The 21121-nt window shown below is 35.5% G+C and overlaps 2 protein-coding genes and 1 long non-coding RNA gene across 3 annotated transcripts; 2 read left to right on the top strand and 1 right to left on the bottom strand.

Moving 5' to 3' along the window:
* LOC109949531 lies at positions 20-2157 on the top strand. The gene is made up of 3 exons (XR_002271984.1): positions 20-243; positions 391-618; positions 1727-2157. It is a non-coding gene; the product is annotated as an uncharacterized LOC109949531 (long non-coding RNA).
* LOC18772871 lies at positions 5340-8586 on the bottom strand. Its single transcript, XM_007205564.2, has 7 exons — positions 8186-8586; positions 7925-8001; positions 7654-7788; positions 6850-6904; positions 6594-6681; positions 5950-6048; positions 5340-5812 (listed from the first exon to the last, which is right to left on the bottom strand). Exons 1-7 carry the CDS (start codon positions 8503-8505, stop codon positions 5672-5674), a joined length of 915 nt encoding a protein of 304 aa, XP_007205626.1. The 5' UTR covers positions 8506-8586; the 3' UTR covers positions 5340-5671.
* Positions 13303-20134, top strand: LOC18772582 (glucosidase 2 subunit beta). Its single transcript, XM_007204914.2, has 16 exons — positions 13303-13768; positions 13922-14038; positions 14466-14561; positions 14887-15126; positions 15523-15755; positions 16104-16196; positions 16310-16390; positions 17049-17364; positions 17467-17565; positions 17659-17760; positions 17871-17928; positions 18045-18113; positions 18816-18903; positions 19223-19284; positions 19394-19445; positions 19564-20134. The coding sequence occupies exons 1-16, from the start codon at positions 13648-13650 to the stop codon at positions 19624-19626; spliced, it is 1890 nt and encodes a 629-aa protein (XP_007204976.1). The 5' UTR covers positions 13303-13647; the 3' UTR covers positions 19627-20134.

Here is a 21121-nt window from a genome sequence, read left to right as displayed (position 1 = left end):
CATGTGGCTGTTTTGTATTGGGTATCTAAAATACTACCGTACGCACACACACACAGGATCATCACAACTAAAACACACGATTTAGGGGTTTCTTCTTCCTTCTTCGATTTTTTTCCTCTCCCTCTCTCTGATTTCAGAGCCGCCGAACCCGAAGAACCTTTCCTTTCCTCTGCGTGAAGCCATTGTTGCAGCCATCCTTGTTCTTCTTCAGCCGTCGCGCCGTCGTCCTCGTCACGCAAGCAGGTTCAATTCTTCTGGCTTTCTTTTTTCTTTGTTTTTTCGTTTTGTTTCTTTTCCCCCTTCGATTCTCTGTCTGACCATCTCTATGTCCATTATTGAGCTATGAGCTGTATGTGTTAAGTGAGCTTTTATGTAATTTGTGATTTTCAGGCAAGAAGGGCATTGCGGGCTTTGAGGGGGTTGGTGAGGTTGAAATCATTGATAGAGGGCCAATCTGTTAAACGGCAAGCAACTACCACACTAAGATGCATGCAGACTCTTGCTCGTGTGCAGTCTCAGATTCGTGCAAGGAGAATCAGAATGTCCGAGGAGAATCAGGCACTACAGCGACAGCTCCAACACAAACAAGAGAAAGAGCTTGAGAAATTCAAAGCTTCTGTAAGTTTATAAACTTTATATTATGTTTATTTAAGCTGTCTATGTGTGCTCCTGTACAATTGTGATGGTTGTGGTTTGTTCATCTATTTTCATCCTTTCATTCGCTTTGTTTCTCTTGTTGGTCAATTCCACAATTTGCTCGCATTTGCTCTGCCATCTGTGTGCATCTGTGTTGCAATGTTCTGGTGAAATTCGCCGGAAAACTTTTTATTAAAAAAAGAAGAGAAGATTATTAAAGTTTTCATCTGGATCCAATTTCACGTTAACTTTAAAAAAAGATTCTAAAAGAAGCAAAAATTCAACTCTCTTTTCTCCAAAATGTGAAAAAAATTGGTTTGAAGGGCCATAGTTTCACAACGAACTTCACTGGAATTTTTGCAAAGAGCCAAAAAGGTTTAATTAAGAACCCACTCATGCCTTTTGTATCGGTCAGTTGTTTGTTTTTACATTTAGCAGAAATTATATGGAGGAATATTTGGTTTTGCTTCCATGCACTGTTCTCTGAGCTTAATTTCCAATTTATTTTACCCTCTAGTTTTAGATTAGTAGAAATCTCTCTCTCATCACACACAAATGTGAAGACTTAGATATCTCTACATTTTGTAATCACCATACTATCCTAGTCGGGCTTTAATCTTTGTTTTTCAGTTTTTCAGTTTTGCAGTTTTTTAGTTTTGCAGATTTTCAGTTTTGCATATTTTTGTTTTGCTTTATTACTGCTGTTGCTGTTCAGTTTTTCAGTTTTTCATTTTGCAGTTTTTCAGTTTTGCAGATTTTCAGTTTTGCATATTTTTGTTTTGCTTTATTACTGCTGTCATAGGTTTGACAGTGTATAATTGGTTTCAGTTTTTCAGTTAATTGGTTTCTGTTTTTCAGTTGCTTTCTAGTTAAGTGTTGATATTATCATTTAGTTGGAAATGATAATTTGTAATTGGATTGTATATATGAGGGTTGTTTATGTTGTTAAGTTGTGTTTTTGTTAATATATATCATGTTAAGTTTTTTTCTTTGTTTTTTGTTTTTGTAATTTTATATGTGCTTTATTAATGTATTATATAATATGTATGTTGGACTAATGTTTTAATGGGTTTATGTTTTTTTTATGTAGATATTATGAGTTCATCCACACCTAGCACCATAGCTCCAACTACTTTTCAATGTTAGGAGGAATTTAATTTGGGTTGTAATGTATATTTGGATTGAATTTGGGTTGTATTTGGCTAGTAATTTATTTTGGAACTTATTTTGTTGAAGTTTGATTTAATTTGGGTTGTAATTTATATGAAGTTGGATTTAATTTGGATTGTATTTTTGTTGAAGTTGGATTCATTTTGATGATGTTGAAGTTGGATTGAATTTGGATTGAATTTTTGTTGAAGTTGGATTCATTTGAATTTGGATTGTATTTTTGTTGAAGTTGGATTCATTTTAATGTGTTGAAAGCTTGATGGAACCTCAAATTTGGGGTATGTTAGTATATAAAATACATTTTGGGCAGATTTGTTAAAATTTAAAAAAAAAAAAAAAAAAAAAAAAAAACCGGAACCGCAAGAACCGAACCGGAACCGGACAGGTCTGGGTTGGTTCGGATTTCTGTATGGATGTTGAGCAGAACCGGTCCAAACCGAACCGGTCTGCACTATCGGATCAGGTTCCATTTTTCCCCCGAAACCGGTCCAAACCGAACCGTGCCCACCCCTAAGAATAACACAATGTAAAGAAACAAATAGCTACACAGACCTCCACAACGCCAATGTTTGAATTCAAACATAAAAATACACAAATTTCAACACATACTAGTGGCTGTTGATAGCTAGCTAGTTGAAGGTCGTCGTTCCTGCTCAGCATGACTGTTCTTGATGAACCCAACCCCAAAAGTGTAGGCTTATTTTATTAATTATTATTGCTAAAATGCAAGAAAAGGAAAAAAATAAAGTAAAGCAAAACGAATTGAGTTTATAGATTGAGGTAAAAAACTTGGCAAGATTCAGGTTGTGCTTATTGCTATCATATGCAATGACATGTCCTATCACAAGATGCGAAACAAAAGAAGCCAAAACGAAATTTAATCAGTTACAAATAAGTTAGGGATCATTGATGCATGCTCATAGTTTCATTGTTTATCCGTTTCTTTTTTTTTGGACGAAAGTTTACCAGTTTGATTTGTACAATAAACCCATTACATATTGAGAAGCTTCTCTAACCCTAACCGAGGAGGAAAGAAATTGACAAGAAAAATAAACATAATATGTCTCTTACCTAAATCTTGCGGCTTGTAGAGAGTGCTTTAATCGATCAAACAACAAAAATTGAAGAACGAATGGAAGAGAAGAAGAGTGATAGCTCTAGAATGAGAAATCTGGAAGAGAGGGTGTAACGACGAACGATAGGAAGGAAAAGAGAGACGAGAGCGTTAAAAAAAAAAAAAAAAAGATGAGGTTATTTTTGAAATTTTGAAAGTCTCTTCAAAATTGATCCCGTATAATAAAAAAATGAAAACAACTTATTACTAGCTTCTCTTAATTGCTTTCTCTCATAGCAATTATTCACAATAATAGATTTTATTATCTCTTATGGCTAAAAATAAGCAATACCAAACAAGTACTTGTGAAAATTTCAAGGATCATTAGTGATAAAATCCTACGTGAAAGTAGGGGTTGAGCTTGAGACGTTGATCTTAAGAGTTTCTTTATAATTTTATTTTTCGGTTTAGTATGAATATATAACCCTCTCTTAATTCACCACACCGCTAACAAACACCAGAGCGCACATAATTATGGAGTTCAACGACCGACAGTCCATAGTACTAGTAATACACCAATGCTTCATTATCTTTCAGATTTACACAAACTTAATATTGGAGAAATTTGTAAAAGATTATTTTATGAAGGATATCTTTATTAGTTTCTGTTCTGCTAGGGACATTATTTTTCATGCTGAGCTTTTCATCATGCCCTCAGCATCCAGTCCATTTTTTCATCTTTCCGCTACCCTATATCAGTCACAGATACATGACCTGACGAGAGAATGAAAGTGAAAATGGAATTGAGAGGGAAAATAAGAGGATGGGGTCCTTCCTCCCATCATCTCTCATCTCTCTCAATCGTATCCTAACTCCCATTGTCACAAAAAAATAAAAACTAAAAATCAAAATTGACCATTGTCACAAAAAATAAAAATTAAAAACTAAAATTAAAATGGTTATCAAATGGGACTAAAAATTTATGAAAAGAGACGTTTGAGAATATTGAAAGTAAAAGAGAAGTAGGCCTCAGAGATCTTGGTGGATAAGAATCATCAGATGGGATCATTGAGGATCCCATCAAGAGTAGCAAATATTGATCTACATCAACGGCCCAAAACTATTCAATCTCCAAGATTTAGTCTTGAAGATATTCGGAACAAGTAATAATAATGACACGTTCTTAAAAGTTAAAACAAGAAAATTTTGGAGGACAAGAGAGGGAGGGAAGGATGTAGTCAGAAGTAGCTGGTTTAATATCATACAATAATGTTATCATTGGGAATCCGTCCGATTTTTTTCATCACCCAACATCACACCTCACTCGCTGCACCCAGAAAATAAATCTAAATTTGAAGAAAAACATAAAAATAAATGTATCAACCTTGTCACCGATAATATCCTATATGGAAGAAAGGAAAATCGGAGCTAAAGGTTGAATACATACATATAAATATATGATAAAATACGAATGTAGGGTATTCACTATAGCCTAAGGATAGATTCCTTGATCCACAAAGATCAAACAATTGCAATTTTAGGCCTCAGATCCATACATAGATGATAGATAGACAGAATCACTAGGGTTTGGGGAAGAAGAAGACTCTACCACCGAAACAACAAGAGCTTGATGAGGTTTGGTGAAGGAGACGAATCCGGCACCGAAGCAACAAAAAGCCTAATGTACGGTTTGCGAGTTGATTTGTATGAGGGAAAGAGCTTTCGTGCTCCTTTTATAGGGTCAATTACAACTGAAACCCTAGACGCCAGAGGCACTGGCTCGAACTCAAGTGAGAAGCCCAAGCCCATCCTAGCCCATATATGCAAATCTTTGGGCCTCCAATTGCTCCGAATTTTTTTCCTTATTCTTCAAGATTTAGTAATATAGCCGCTCGACTCGAGTTCTCTCAACATCCCTCGAGTAATGCTCCAATTCTTTGGAGGGTTTCTCACACACATTATCAAGATATCATATAGGTTCGAACCTGAGAACACTAATATACAAACTAAGGCTATTTTTCAAATGAGAGTGCCAAATGTTATTAACATTTCTATAATTTCGGCTGTTTTCAAAATTTCCGAATGCCACAGTCTTCAGGCCTGGATGAGACCATTTAAATTTCATTCGTCACTCGTATTGTTCTTCGTGCAATGTATGGAATATGAATTGTGAGCCTACCGCCTATCAGGAAGACTGGAAGATACATCAACTTCTTTCAAGAGCGTGAGTGAGCTTCAAATACTGATTTACTGGTTACCTTCATCAATTTCCTTCCTCCGTTAATAATTAATTTATTGCAAAGCCAACCTTTTATATAAAAGTTTCCAATCTGTAAGACTGACTAAATGATAATTTCAGTTCTCTTCTTCCGGAATACTGTAACTAAGTTGAAACAATAAACATAGCTACTTAACCATTACTTGAAGGTGTGCAAGATCGATTCAGCAACAAAGAAAAGGGAAAGAACACAAGATCAAAAGCTTTAAAAACATAGATACTGTTACTTGAGTAAACAATTTAACTTTAACTACTCATGACATTATCTGAATATCAACATTTATCATGTACATAATAATTCTTAAATTTTCAGCTATTACAACACTGGTTGGCTGCCTCCATGGCCTCCATTTCTCATTGTAGATTAGATTCCACTTCAATGGAAACAGAAAAGTAATTTCCTCCATTGTTTTCCAAAACCTACACAGTTACTAAAGAATTACTCCCAAATTGAGACTCTTCAGCCTACCAAACAACCATCAGAATTTCCAATTACAAAACAACAAAACTTCCAAACAAGATCACTTCATACATCATGTGACCACTTTCTGTTTATACCCCAAGGCCGTTGTTAAACCACCAGTTTCTTCAATACCTTTCACGAATGTTCTAAGACAACCATTGATAACACGGGGTGCAGATCCATCACAGAACCGTTTAGCAAGATCTACAGCCTTCACAATCAACCATGTTTAATTAAAATGAAGCACATTTGGCAAGGGAATAATACAGTTAGACTTTCCTTTTTTTTTTTTTTTTTAAAGAATAAAACAAATATACTTACAAGTTATGAAAGTATAGAAGATTGTACCTCGTTAATGACAATCGGGTGTCGTGTTTCTAGCACTGTTATTTCTGACATTGCCAAGTGAAGGATGCAAAGTTCCAAGATTCTGCCAGCTGGCTCATCCTGAACGTTAGGGATAGATGTGGTGTAAAAAATTTGTAAGCAGTGGTACAATGGGAAGTAAATATCATGAAATCTGTAACATTATATTTTTTGAATTAAACTGAACTAAATTTGTCCCAGGAAAAAAAAAATTGAACTCGATTTGATGCCTCATTTAGGAAATGAGCAATTTATGAACCAGCTGCAATTTTTCCAATGTTGTATTGTTATGCTAGCAACTTCTAAAGCAGCATATATGATAAGTAAATCCTAATGGAAGCTTTGAGCCAAACAGCCCTAACATGAGCGGAGAATACAACTCACTTGATTGAAACAAAATAGCTTCATAGAGCTATGCAAGGACAATGCAGAATGGTTAATATAGTAAATAAGCCAGCTATGCTGATATTTACCTTTAAGTTCAGAGTTAGTATGTTTTTCATACACACTTTGAGCCGATTAAGAACAAGTGTAAAGACCCATCAAGGTTAAAGCAAATAAAAAATTGGACAGTCAATGCACAACCATACCCAATGTACCACAACAAGCACAAATGTGTATCTGACCTTCCAATTTGGAGGGGCAACCTTGTCAATGACAAGCACATGACTGTCCCATTTATCCATGACTGCAACCAGAAGTTTCCTAGTAAATCTGTAACAAAAAGAAAGACATAGTTAGTTGCTCTCTAACCCGTCACCCTCAACACACACGTATATGCAATAATGGAAAAGAAAACTGAAAATGACATGCTCCACCACTTGCTACATATCAGTTACAGTTACACACTGAAATTTAGATCAAAACACTTAGAAGGTTTACCGCAAAATCAGTTTGCTGTATACCAATTTTGGAGGAGCTGCAAGAACTTCTGCTTCTGAGAAGAAAAAAGTAAACAGACTTTATTCCCATGGAAGTAATAGTGGCAAATAAAATGGAAAACTAAGCAGCAAAAAAAAAACCCATCAACTAAATTTTGGTAAAGCTACAAGCACAGGAGAAGTTCCTTAGAGCATGTAAGGAGCACAAGTCTAGGGAAGTTGGAGCTCATGAGACCTAACAACTTTGTGAAGTAAGTTATGGAACTATTCATCACAAGTTCTTGAAAATGCATATAGATTTCAGGTAAGTAACCCCCTCTATGCAAAAGGAAAGAAAGAGAAAAACTATTTGAACGAAAAAATTAGCATTATCACATATTGCCCCCCCATTATAAATCATCCCAAGTCCAGTTGTATAACATATAAGCTATTGTTCAAATTTTAGCCTGAGTTGCAAATTGCTGTTTTGATCAGATGAAAGGAAAAAGGTATATTTCATTGTACGAAAATGATGTGAGTGAACTGATCATCAAATCACATAAAGATTTTTTACAAGCTACCATGAGAAAAGAAACTCCAAAATGTATACTTTTGATAGGGTCTCTAAGTTTTTTGTAACAAGCTATATGGTTGAGAGTAAAGCATTTGCAATTAACTTCTCCCAAGTCGCCATCAACTTATTTCAAAATAGTTTCTAGCACAGAGATGAAGTATTAGCAAAGGACCATGTGATATTTGAAAAAATGAAAAAAGAGATAAAAATGTAATTAGAGAGCATGTGAAGTCTAAATTGTCAGATGTCTACCAATTGCAGATTCCTTTTCATCATTCCGCAGAAGCTCATCTGCTTCTTCGACAGTTTCAACTGTGACCGGGGGTCCTCCGAAGCTCATGGGATTATATTCAAGCAACGAAGCCCTGTCGAATTCATACCCGGGTTCTGGAAATATAAATTGTGTGATAAGTAATTCACAACATAAGCATATTCGAGTGATGGAAGGATTCATCCAGAATAGATTACAAGCAACAACAAGAGAGATGGACAAAGCAAAATTCCATAAGGCAGGGAGAGGTACCTCGACGGACATTCATTCGCTTTTCGAATAACCGTACTGGGTCAGAACCTTCTAAACAAGCAGCATAAACAATCGACCTGCGTTGAAGTAAACTGGGTTAATCATGGTTAAGGCTGGAAATGAAACAATAATTCTCATAATTACTATTTCTGTAAGCATTTTCCTCACCTTCGCCTTCACCATGTCTCCAAGAAACAAACACGGTCCCAGTTTACAGTAAATGATGAATATGAATAAGTAATAAAATAGGATAAGACTTACAGAGCGAGCTCTCTGGCGGCTCTGGGGCTGCAAAATCTGCCACTCTTATCAATCTTGGGCAACATCTCTCTTGAATCACTGTTGGGCTTTTCCAGAGCTTCGTCGAGAGTGAAGGTCGAAGTGCGGAGAGAGGTTCGAGGGGAGGATAGCGATACGGTGGCCAACAATGGTCTTTGGATTAAACCCAGAAGGTGGGATTTTCCGAAGAGCAAAGAAGAAGACGAAGAAGAGGAGAGAGTGAAACTTAATGAGAAAGATAGATGGGGTTTTAAAGTGGGAGAAGAGCAGCAGCTGTGACTGAGAAGCGAGCTTCCCTCCATTGTTCAGCCCTGGAGATTCAGATAATGCGTCTGTCTGTCACTGGCTATGTATGTAATTATGTATATTTCCAGTCAGCGATTTTTGTGGGGTTTTAGGGATATATGTGGCGCATGCCCCGGCCAAAAAAAAAAAGAAAAAGAAAAAGGGAAGAGGCCATGTGTAATATACTTCTTCTGTGGCCGTTTTAAAAATAATAAAATATTGTGTTTTAGATCAATATTGTGAATTTTTTTATATAGAATACTGCCGTGTTATAACAGGTACTATAATGTAAGTGGATATTTATTGATGCTACTCATTTAAAAGAGAAAAATAAAGAATGCTGCTAAACGAACTCTAAAATTAATTTAGTACACCCTACTACCAAATTATTTATTAAATTACTAATTTATCATAATATAAAATGATTAAAAATGATATATTGAATTGTGAAACAAATAAAATTTTAATAAGTACACTTTACTCACTATATTCAACCCTTATCAGATATAGAAAAGTCTTCTTATTGCTTGGTGCTCACGAATAACGCAGCGAGTACTAGTTTAGGATTGGTACTACAAAATTAAAGATTTTGATGAAACTCAAAATCTAAAAAGAGGGCATAGATTCATGTAAAAAGAGAAACTTAGTTTATGATTGGTATTAGAGTGTTGTACTAATGCTATTTTTGCTAGTTAAATAGGGTGTACTTGGTTAATTTTACATTTTGATTAAAATATTAGGGTTAACTTAGATTATAGGGTGTATTCCGTTAATTTTTGGGTTCGTTTAGCAGCACTTAAAATAAACAATGTTGTCCATCCATATTATAACACGTATATAAAATATACTACGTGACTATATTACCGTAGTATTTTATAATTTGTAACTTAAGCAGAGAAGAATTCTTGCAAAGTAGAGATGATAAATTTTCCCAACAAGTCATTCATTGGACTTCGTCAATAATGAGTCGGCCGGGTTTATAAGAGTTAGTGTATGCATTTATAAAAAATTGATAGTTCATGTATGAATTTGACTCTATATATTATTAAATTAATAATTAATTTATAAATTTAATCGCCACACGTATGACTTTGATTGGGCACAAAACATGTTGCCTAAGATAATTGCATTACTGTTGTAAATGCATGAGTTGGTGGATGACCACCATACCTCTTAATATTCCACCATTGGATTTTATGTAACCTATGCACTAAGTATTTGTAATTAGTACTTGTAACCTATAGGTATATTGTAAATGATGGTATTCAATCTTCTATCTTGTAAGCCTATAAATAGGTGGTTCTACCAAAGATTAAGGAAGGAATAAACATGGTGAAGCTTTATCTTTAGCATATCACTTCTCTCTACATTTTCTCCCTCTAGTTTTATAACACGTTATCAGCACGACATTGCTCTTGGTATGTTTTCTTTCTCTGAATTTTCTTTCTTCTTATATGAGCTAAAGTCATCACATGGTATAGAGTTTCTTTGTACTCACCATCAGACTTCATCATGCTTGTTTAAGAAAAAAATTCTTATTCTTATTACACATGAATATAATGCCATGTTTTTGTTTTTATTTGTTTGTTTATTTAATTTTAAGTATAATCTTAATTATTATGATGAGTTTGAATTATACAAAAGATCAGGGGCCCGAAGTTCTGTGATCCTCATCATATAACTAGATTAGGATATAGAGTCCTTTTGATTGAATCAGAACCTGAAGTTCTTTGATTCCAAATAATTGAGGGCGTGAAGTTCCGCGAATTTAAAGAGCACATAAGGACATAAAACTCCTCGATTTTGTATTAATCAAAATCAGAATTCCATGAGGCCTACATATGTCAAGAACTTGAACCAGAAGTTTCGAGTGCATATACATCGATTTGAGTATAAAGTTCAAAGCACAACTATTAATTCAATTTATTTAGATCTACGTATTTGTACCTGAAGTTTCGAATATATATTGATATGAACCTGAAGTTCATAGTTTTTCATGGATCTTAATACTATATATGACCTTGAAGTTCATTACTTATTTGAGCCTATATGAACCTGAATTGGTTGGAAATCCAATTCTTAAACTTGTAGTTTTATCTACATATTGAATCCACATTAATATTGGATTATCTTGGAATTTCATAATCTTTAATTGATTTATTTTATTCCTTGTTTATACCACTTTACTTATTTTATTATATTTTATTTTATTTATGTTAGGTTATTAATTAATTTCGTTTTACAATGGTAATGTTTTGTATTACCGCCCCAATATTGATAGCCAGAGGCGTCTATTGGAGAAACTTCCTACTTTCTTTTGTGGGTAGGAAGTTTATGATGTTATGAACCAAAAGTTCTTGAGGCCCCAATATTACACAACTATTATAGTTGAAGATTATGATGTCATGAACTAGAAGTTCATCGACCGAATAACTTTTATGTTGTGACATGACTATCTTGGCAATCCATGTCCCACAATGATGCATAAGATTTTTATAAATTTGTAAGGACATCGTTTAAAGACTCAAATTATTGTCTTGTCCAACAATATCATTACAAAGAACGCTCACAAATAAAAGCTGTCATAAGATCATCTCAGTCAAAAATTGACTTTGAGCCACCTTTCCTGAAATAATTCAAGGGGATATTTGTGAGCCTATACAACATCTAATTATGGATCACTTCACCAGTTTTACTGAATGTGCCTACTAAAATGGTCACATATTTGATAACGACTGTGAGTTTATTTTCCTACATTTTGAGACAATTTTTCCGCCGTTAGGGGGAGAAATGACAATTCCTAAAGAACGTCGTGAAATAGTGTTGAATCAATCCGCTTTTGTCTCATCAAGATAATGCATATATAAGTTGTACATATGCTAACATGGATTGATATTCTCGTATCACAATCCATTAACATGGTGACTATATATATAATGCATGCCTGAAGCATGTCAGGAATATAGGTTCTAAAGACTTAACTCCTCAGAAATGGAGATTATTTGAAAAATTCAAGCCCTATAAAAAATAACGCTCTATAGGAGGTTATGATCCACATATTCTAAATAATTCATTGTAAAAGAGATGTTTGTCCCATAAGTGACAACATAAGCCCCTGAAGAGGCATTGGTACCCCAAAGCAATGAGATGATTATAAATTATGCATGTGCATGCACATAAGAATTGTGGGATCACAAATTGATGATACATTTGGTTTATTAGTAGCTACTACAATCATCAAGGGCTATGATTATATTAAATCACGTTTCATGAATGTCGACAAGTTAAGTGATTGGCCAAAAATGGAAATAGGCAATTCCATTTATCACTAAATAAGAAGAGTTGGATATTGAACCTATAACTCAAACACCAAATTACAAATGTTCAGTATGAAGGTTACGAATTGGTGTTTGTGAAGTGAAATAAGATCACTAATATGACATAAGGTTTCCTGGGAGAGACATGTGGTTTTAGTCTCCAATCTCATCGTAAATGCATCCACATTTCTATAAGTGCGGTTGTTACTTTAACGCAAAACTTATAGTATGTGTTAAATGCATATTTATTAAGACTATATGGTACATGGAAATCCTCAAAGCTCATAAAATATTTGAGATATATCAGATGAAGCAACCTGTTGAAGGATATAAAGTACCACAATATTCTTAATTAAGAGTTAACACTAAGAGTTTGAGTATTTTGAATTCAAATTTGATATTGTTGTAACATATTCTAACTACTAAATTAGTTGTTGATACTCCTAAAGATTTCAATAATTTGAAAAGTGAAAAGCAGGTTGAATAGTGTGATAGATGATCATGTATGAAGACAATGTTGCTTGTATTCCTCAAATCAGAGAAGGAGAGATATTAATCAGGGGGAGCATCCCAATTCTACTACATTCAAGGCAGATGCTCGTTGTACTCTTTTTCCCTTCGACTAGGTTTTTGTCCCACTGGGTTTTTCCTAGCAAGGTTTTAACGAGGCAATATAAGCTCATCCAACACCATATCAATGATTCAGAAGAAAGTTTCACTCTTTTTCCCTTCGCTTTGGTTTTGTCCCACTGGGTTTTCCAAGCAAGGTTTTTAATGAGGAAACAATGTTATTGTATGGTGGACATCCAAGGGGGAGTGTTGTAAATGCATGAGTTGGTGGATGACCACCATACCTCTTAATATTCCACCGTTGGATTTTATGTAACCTATGCACTAAGTATTTGTAATTAGTACTTGTAACCTATAGGTATATTGTAAATGATGGTATTCAATCTTCTATCTTGTAAGCCTATAAATAGGTGGTTTTACCAAAGATTAAGGAAGGAATAAACATGGTGAAGCTTTATCTTTAGCATATCACTTCTCTCTACATTTTCTCCCTCTAGTTTTATAACAATTACGATGTTCCTATAGTTTTTGTTTTTATGGAAGATGTTCCTATGGTTTGCAAGTAAGAAACAATAGCATGCTAGTAGGAAACAATAGCAACCATTGGAGAAACTTCATGACCTTAGGTCCTGTTTGGTAGGGTTAGGTCGAATTGGACTAGTTAAGTAATTACAAGAGTATCTCATTCAACTATTAGGCATACATAAATGGGTTATATTGACCTAACATTTTTTTTCTTTCTAAATTATTTATTACAAAAAACTTATAATTCAAGTAATTAAGAATAGTTACGCACATACTTGCAGTTGTGTATTCGAATTTTTCTCTTCCAATATTATTAAAACCAACTAACTCTTATAATAATGGTACTTCTCTTGGCAACATCAAAATCGCCCTACCATACGAACCCCATTGATAAGATAAAGCATAGTCGCAGTTAAATTTTCGTGTTGTCACAGTAGCAGTTCATATAAACTCATGGTAAAACTCCCGTTAACTTCTGGTAAAAGAAAAGTAAAAGAAAGGGGAAAAAAACAAAAAAACAAAAAAGGTAACTCCCGTTAACTTGGTGCTGGCTTGATCTCATATTCGTGAAGCCGGCGTCGTTTTACAGCTCGAAACGCCATACTACGAGTACTCGTCGAAGTCCTCAGCCTGAGCCCATTTATTTCTCTCCCCTCTCTCTCTCTGGTCTTGTTTGTCTGAGGACTGAGAAAGAAACGCAATTACAGCTAATAGTCCGAATCATCGATTAATAACAACAAAGTGAAGATGAAGGTAAAGATGCGCTTCATTGCCGTGGTGCTGTGCGTTTTGTGTCTACTCTCAGAATCAATTGTTAGATCAGCATCTTCTTCTCCCAAGAACCAATTTCTCGGAATTTCTCCCGAAGGTCCACCAAGTCCTGCAATCTCTTTCTCATTATTATGATTTCACTTTTAAAAAAATACATATATACAGATATTTTAAGTCTCTAAAAATATAAAAAATAGTAGTAATCTGAGTGCGGTTGTTACTGACTATTGGGATTTGTTTGAATGCCCAGATGAGAAATACTACAAATCATCGGAGGTGATAAAATGCAAAGATGGATCCAAGAAATTCAGCAGAGCTCAGCTCAACGATGACTTCTGCGATTGCCCTGATGGCACCGACGAGCCTGGTCCTCATTCCTTCTTTCTCAATTTATTTATATTATTTTCTCTAATATCACATTTTTCTTGAGCTGCTTGCCCCTGTGTATTTGTAATAAATTAGTAACCACACCATAATTTCTACCGGTTGCCATTTGCAATTGCATATTGTAATAGCTATTGGTCTTTCGTTCACTTGTTTGCTTTTAGATTTGGTTGTTCCTTCATTACATTCTTTTAGCAAAATGGGCCTCTCTAATTGTATATATCATTTCATAGTAATGGATTTGCCTTTAGCTCTTGCTATATTTTGGCGTGATTTTTACGTGTCTGGTTCATTTGATATTTCCTGATATATGGTTTCGTTGATGGCTAAACTTGGATTTGATTTCCTTGTTGATATATAAAACATTTTCTTGTTGACGAAAATGCATATTGTCTTTTTATGGATTGTAGGTACATCTGCATGCCCAGGTGGAAAATTCTATTGTCGGAATGTGGGACACACACCTCTCCTGGTATTTTCATCTAGAGTGAATGATGGAATTTGTGGTAAGTGTTCTGACAGTACAAATAGCATTAGAAGTTATATGTTATGTGTACCATCACAGACTTGCTGCACTTTTGTGTTTTATTTCGATTTTTGTTTTTGCAAGGCGAATAGGCAACATTAAAAATATTTAATGGGAGGCTGTTAATTCTTGCAATGCTGTTTCCAAATTAATGGGAAAGAGATGTGTATAGAAAAAGCATCATTATCACGATTGAAACTTAAGAAAACCAGTTCTCAATTCCTTAATAACTGAACCATATAACTGTTTTTACCTGGCTGATTGATTTCATCTCTTACACATCTTTACCTATCTGCAATCTGGAGACTGCTGTGATGGGAGTGATGAGTATGACGGTAAAGTAAAGTGCCCAAATACATGTTGGGAGGCTGGGAAAGTGGCCAGAGATAAGCTGAAAAAGAAGATTGCTACTTACCACGAGGGGGTTTCTGTACGGAAGCATGAAGTTGAACAAGCCAGAGTAGCTATGGCCAAAGACGAGGCAGAACTATCAAAGTTGCAAAATGAAGAGAAAATACTGAAAAGGCTTGTTGAACAGCTGAAAGGTATAGTTCTGTCATGTCATGTCTTATTTTTACGACATCATCATCATCATCCCCAGGTTTTTAGGCTTGCAGGTTATTTATTTGTGGTTTTATTTAGTCAAAACTCGCTGTGTTGTACTTATAAAATCAATAGGTATATTTTGTATATTTTAAAGACTATATTTTCTATTAAGGGAATTTAAGAATTTGATAATTTACCAGAACAAAAGCGACACCACATCTTATGTAACAGTTTGTTTTTGTTTCACCCCTCTCACCCTCTCTATGCATTTTTTAGGTAGTTGACCGTCTGTCCATGCCGAATTGCTAAACATAGATAATTTAACATCTCTATGATTATCTGGTAATATAATGGTTAAATGTCATAACAGTTCTTTTGTCTCACCTATTGTGTAGAGCGTAAAGAACAAATAGAGAAGGCAGAAGAGAAGGAACGGTTACAGAAGGAAAAAGAAGAGCAGGAGAGAAAAGAAGCCGAAGAGAAAGCTAACCCAGAGAAAACCAAAGTTGAAGAGGAAATTAAGCACGGCAGAAGTGAGGTTGTGGAGAACTCTGACGGTGAACATAAACCTACAGAAAGTACATATGAAGATAAAATTGGGATTTTGGAGGATTCTCATTCATATCAGGTTAGGTTAATTACCCACATGGGCTGCTTTGTTCTATACTTTAAGTGCTATTTGGAGAACTTTGAAAATATATATGTAGACTGTAGGTATCTCACACTTAAGGTATATATTCTTCCTTCAGCCACATTGAAAATGTCTTTCTGCTGATTGAAGTTGCGACTTATCTGTCACGTACATGATATTTTTCACATAGGAGACTCTTCCTGCATGCAACTGAAATCAAGACTGATTATGACATTATAAAATAAGTTCTGTCACTTGAAATTAGTCTTTGACCATAATCACTATTTACTGGTAGTGTAGATAGTTTATTTTCTTCTAGTTCTCACATTGACAGTGTTATCATAGGATACAGCAGAGAAACATGATGACTTAGCTGCCAAAGATGATCATATTGATACTCCTGAACATAAAGGATCTTTGGTTGAGGGTGTAGAACAGGTAAACCAAGTCTTTGAACTAGTATCCTTTAACAAAAATCTGTTGAATTGGAGCCTTCAGTTCTTACATTACATGTTAGATTAAGGGTTTATTTCAAAATTATCTCAATGCAGCATGCAGTAAAGCAGAAGGAAGAGTCTGTTGCTATATCTGAAACTGACTCTGGTTCTGGGAGCAAGGTGCCTCCTGATGAGGTATTGAATTATGGTTGCACAATATTTGGTCGATTTATTAATTGATTGGCGGCTGAAAGGTATGCTTCGCCAAAATATTTTAATATGAACATCATTTCATATATTAAATTCAAAACTGAAAAAAAAAGGATCTACCATGGGGACATGTACGGTACTCCATCAAGGTTTAGATTGCTGATGGTATGGCACACATTGTTGAAATTCCATGGTGTGAAGAGTGTAGTATCAATGCCGAAATAAGTAGAATTTTCCTTCTTGCATCTGCCACCAAATAGCCTTCTCCTATTGCATTTTTCTATATGTAGGAGAAATGAAGTCAACTAGAAATAGTCGTATGACAGATTTCAGTTGTTGATAACTTTATATTCATGAAAAGAATAGAATAATGAACTTCAAGGCTTATATGTTTTGCTTATGAAGAGCTGTTGATAATATATACACTTTGTTAGGTGAGACCATGATTGAACTTTGATTATAGGCATCGAATACAGTAGTGTGTTAACATAAAAAGCATTAAATTTGTCTGATATTATTTTTTAGGGTTTTCACTTGGAATATTAAATCATGACTAGCCAAAATTTTCCAAGTGTTCTGACAGTTTCTAGCTGGTATCTTTTACTAGGAGCTAATGGGTTTTTGCTTTATCATGTATCTGCAGGGCAAGGATGCATCAGAAAAGACTGAGTCATTGTCAAGGGAAGAGTTAGGCCGCCTAGTTGCTTCTCGTTGGACTGGGGAAGATGCCTCAAAGGAAGGAGGGGACGTTGATAATGCAAAAGATAATGATCATGAAGATCATGAAGAGGCGCCAAAGGACACCCATGAGGGGGAGTATGATGGCTATGCTTCAGAAACTGATGATGACAACCAACGTTATGATGATGAAGATGTAGATGATGATTTTGGAGAGGTGGATCAGGGTGATTCTGATTCTTCATACAAATATGAGTCAGACACTGATTCAGACTTCTCAGGTATGCAGCGGCTCAGATGACTTGTGTGCATTAATTTGCAACTCAAGCTTTTTAGATGGACTATTATGCTCCTTATAATTTTATTGAATGACCGTACTTTAGATGTAACAACCTCAACATCTTTGTTGGAGAAGATACAAAAAACTGTGCTGAACCTCCTACAGGCTGTTAATGTATTTCAGACTCCAGTGAACCGATCAGGTAGTCGGTCAAAATTTTGGACGTTACTTAGGTGCTTGATCATGTATAAGAACATATGAATGTCTCATCCCATTGTACTTATCTGTTCTTCAGAAGCTGCTAGTGTACGGAAGGAGTATGATGAATCCAGTGCCAAGTTGTCTAAGATACATTCAAGAATATCAAGTTTGACACAAAAGCTAAAACATGATTTTGGTTAGTGTGTCTTGAGCTGCATCTATATATATGCTGGGTCAATAATTTTTAATGGCATAGTTGGTCAGTTTCTGGGCCTCCATAAGCTGAACTCAAATTTGATATTACAGGGCCAAATAAGGAGTTCTATTCATTCTATGATCGTTGTTTTGAAAGCAAGCAGAATAAGTTACGGACTTTTGTCTTATTTTAATAGCTTTAAAATGTCATAATAATACAGTTTTGATTTTTAAGGAAATTTCATGTTTGATCTGACCTTTGGGCACCCAAAATTCTTTGTTCAGGTATGTTTACAAAGTATGCCCATATAAACAAGCTTCCCAGGTGGAGGGCCACTCTACAACTCGTTTAGGGTACGTGTCTACTTCCCCCCTATATATTGATAGCTTCCCATATATCTTTTACAAGAAAAAGGAGAAAATATGGGAACAAATAGGTGTCATTTTGGGTGGACAAAAATGAAGATCAAGTTATGCATCTATCATGTTCTTAGCCTTAGGCATTTGCTCAAGTTGTCAAAAGTTTGGTTTGGGTTCAGAATTAGACTATGTCTTGTATTCATGTTTCACTAATCATAGAATTATGAAACAACCGGAGACCGTATATTTACTCTTTCTAGGTGTGGAGCAGCTATTTTATTCTTCCTCCACCTAAGAGATCCTTGTCAGAGGTCAAGCACTACATCTTAGCTGTTGTAAGCCAATTTGAAATTCGTTTCTAGTTTGTCGTCCTTGCATTCAATTCAAAAGAAGGCAAGTCATTTTGGAAGTGGTTGGATCATTAGATTTTGAATCCAATTACTTGAGCATGTCTGGCTGCGTGCATATGTACCCCCATATGTAGCTGCAGCAGCTTGCTGTCGATACTGGTGCAAACATTATAGATTCAGTTGTGTTCTGGCAATCTGTTAGGAAATATCAAGCATATGACATGAATGATGTCGCTATCTGAGTTACCTCTGTGTGCTTTTGTGTGTGTGCTGTTGCATATGTTTCTTTCATTTCGATTAGCTTACGTACTACATTTTTGTTTTTATGTAATCTTGGGGAAAATAGGAGCTGGGAAAAATTTGAGGACTCATATAAAGTCATGGTCTTTGCAAATGGTGATAAGTGCTGGAATGGGCCCGATAGAAGTTTGAAGGTAGTTATCATCATGCTTTTACATATTATTCTCCGATTGTTGTTATTTAATGAAACTCGTATCTCCTGAATTGTTTGTTTTCAGTCGAAGTTATTTTTTGGAGTGGGTTTTAACATTTAAATCTCAATGGAGAACTTAAAATGTGATTATTGAATGGGTATATTGTAAGACAATGGTGGGTCATGGGTTTGCTAGACACCACAAATGACTAGTATAAATATCCATTAAAATTGGGATTGAAGATTAGAAAAGCATAACAGAAGTTTTGGTTTGATTTTCATTTTGACATGCGTTCTTACACATCTTGTTTTATATGCAGGTCAGACTTAAGTGTGGATTGAAAAATGAGGTTGCTGATGTTGATGAACCAAGCCGTTGCGAGTAAGAATTGCTCTCTCTCTCTCTCTCTCTCGCAAAGGGGTTTTTGTTTATCATGGTAGATATGTAGTAGTGGTATTACCTGGATCTAACTTTCAGTTTCCTATGACAGGTATGTAGCATTGTTATCTACTCCAGCCCTTTGCTTGGAGGAAAAACTTCAGGTATTATTCCTTCAAGAATTATCTTTTTTTTTTTTTCAGTTGGGGGGGAGAGGGGGGGAGGAGAAGGTTTGCTGCTGTTCTCTTGCGTTGAATTATCTAATGGGATAAAATGTGACAGGAACTGCAACACAAATTAGAGTTGTTGAACAAAGAACAACCGCAAGGCCACGATGAACTTTAAATTGTGGTGATGGGTTTACACAGCAAGGTGCAGCTGGCTGGAGTGATCTTATGTTATGTTTATCTTAAATGATAAATGGATGCTACACGTTGCCTTTCAGAGAGGTGGTTTGAAGGATATCAAGCAAGTTTTCGAGTGGTGGCGTCATCCCATCCCCTGAAATTGAAGAGTCGTTTGTTTTCTGGATGGAGGCTGTGATGGGAGAGCCCTTAAAATGCAAAATGTGACTTGGCAAAAACTGATATTGAAATGAATGATATGATCCTCTCTCCCCTTCCGTCAGATACATTTTTTGAAATGAGCTTAGAGTAGTAATTCGAAATATGATAATATAAGATACAAAGTAGTTGTCTCTGAATTTCCCGCACTATCTGAATATTTTTACTGAGTCCCTCCCAGTGATTTTATTTACAGCTGGATATGATAAAACTGTGGATGATAATGTTGTAGTTGTTGTTGTTGACGATAAAAAAGGTATTGGGGTGGGGGGATTGTGTTGGTAATCTCTAACACATAGGGTCCCTGTTGTTTTGTGGTGTTTCCTCTTTCCTGAGCAAACAAGTGTTTAACTCTTTGTTTTACTATGTGCTGGTTAACTTAGGGGGGAGGGAGAGAGAGAGAGGCAATTGGTTTTGGTTGGTATTTGGTATTGAAAAGTGAGGTACCACGGCGCATCCAAAACAGAAAACTTTCTTGCCTTTCAGGTTTCTGCCCATCGAATGGACAGAAATGAGACGAACCAAACCAATGGACGATGAGAAATTGAGATAAAGGAAAAGGGTTGCAGGCAGTGACCCACCCACCGGTCAGTCAAAGTCAGAGATAGTTCAAAGGACGCGTGAGTAAACCGTTCCCCCTTGTATTGTATGTGCAGTGCAGGTACATACAGGCAGCACAAACAAATGGTCTTTCTCTCTCTCTCTCTTCTCAGCTTTGAACAAGACAAGGCCCCACCACGGAGCCCGCTGCTGTTGCTGCATGCCTGCCTACATACCTACCTACCTTTTGCCATGCCAAATTGCCAATGAACATGAAATTAAAAGAGTATAAAAACGTGGAGTTTTTTTGTTGTCTGAAAAAGAAGAGAACATGGAGTTGGTTGAGTTGCGTCCAATTATAAACCCTAAAAATAATATCAATGGCTGTGACGCCATTGTTGACTTGGCATGAGTAGGACTCGCTTTGGCGCCTAGTTTTCTCGTTTTACCTTAGTCGTCTCTCTCAGTCGGTCTTCATCCTTCCTCATTTTTTTTTTTTTTTTTCCAAAGGTCCTCTTCCTTCTTTAGAGGGAGGAATTGTTGCGTAATTTGAGCCCGCCTATTTGGAAAGAAGGAATTGTCTTGTTTTACCTAAGTATTTTTTTCACTCAATGCATAATTTGAGCCCGCCTACTTAGAAAGAAGGAAGGAAAGAAAGAACAAAAAAAAAGAAAAGAAGTTAATGAAATAGAATTTGATTCCAAATAAAAAAAACTTATTATTTTAATTTGTGAGGG

Source organism: Prunus persica, chromosome G6 (assembly GCF_000346465.2).
Source record: "Prunus persica cultivar Lovell chromosome G6, Prunus_persica_NCBIv2, whole genome shotgun sequence".
Taxonomy (NCBI): Eukaryota; Viridiplantae; Streptophyta; class Magnoliopsida; order Rosales; family Rosaceae; genus Prunus; species Prunus persica.
The sequence above is the reverse complement of the archived record's forward strand: the minus strand, read 5'-3'. Positions and strand labels throughout refer to the sequence as shown.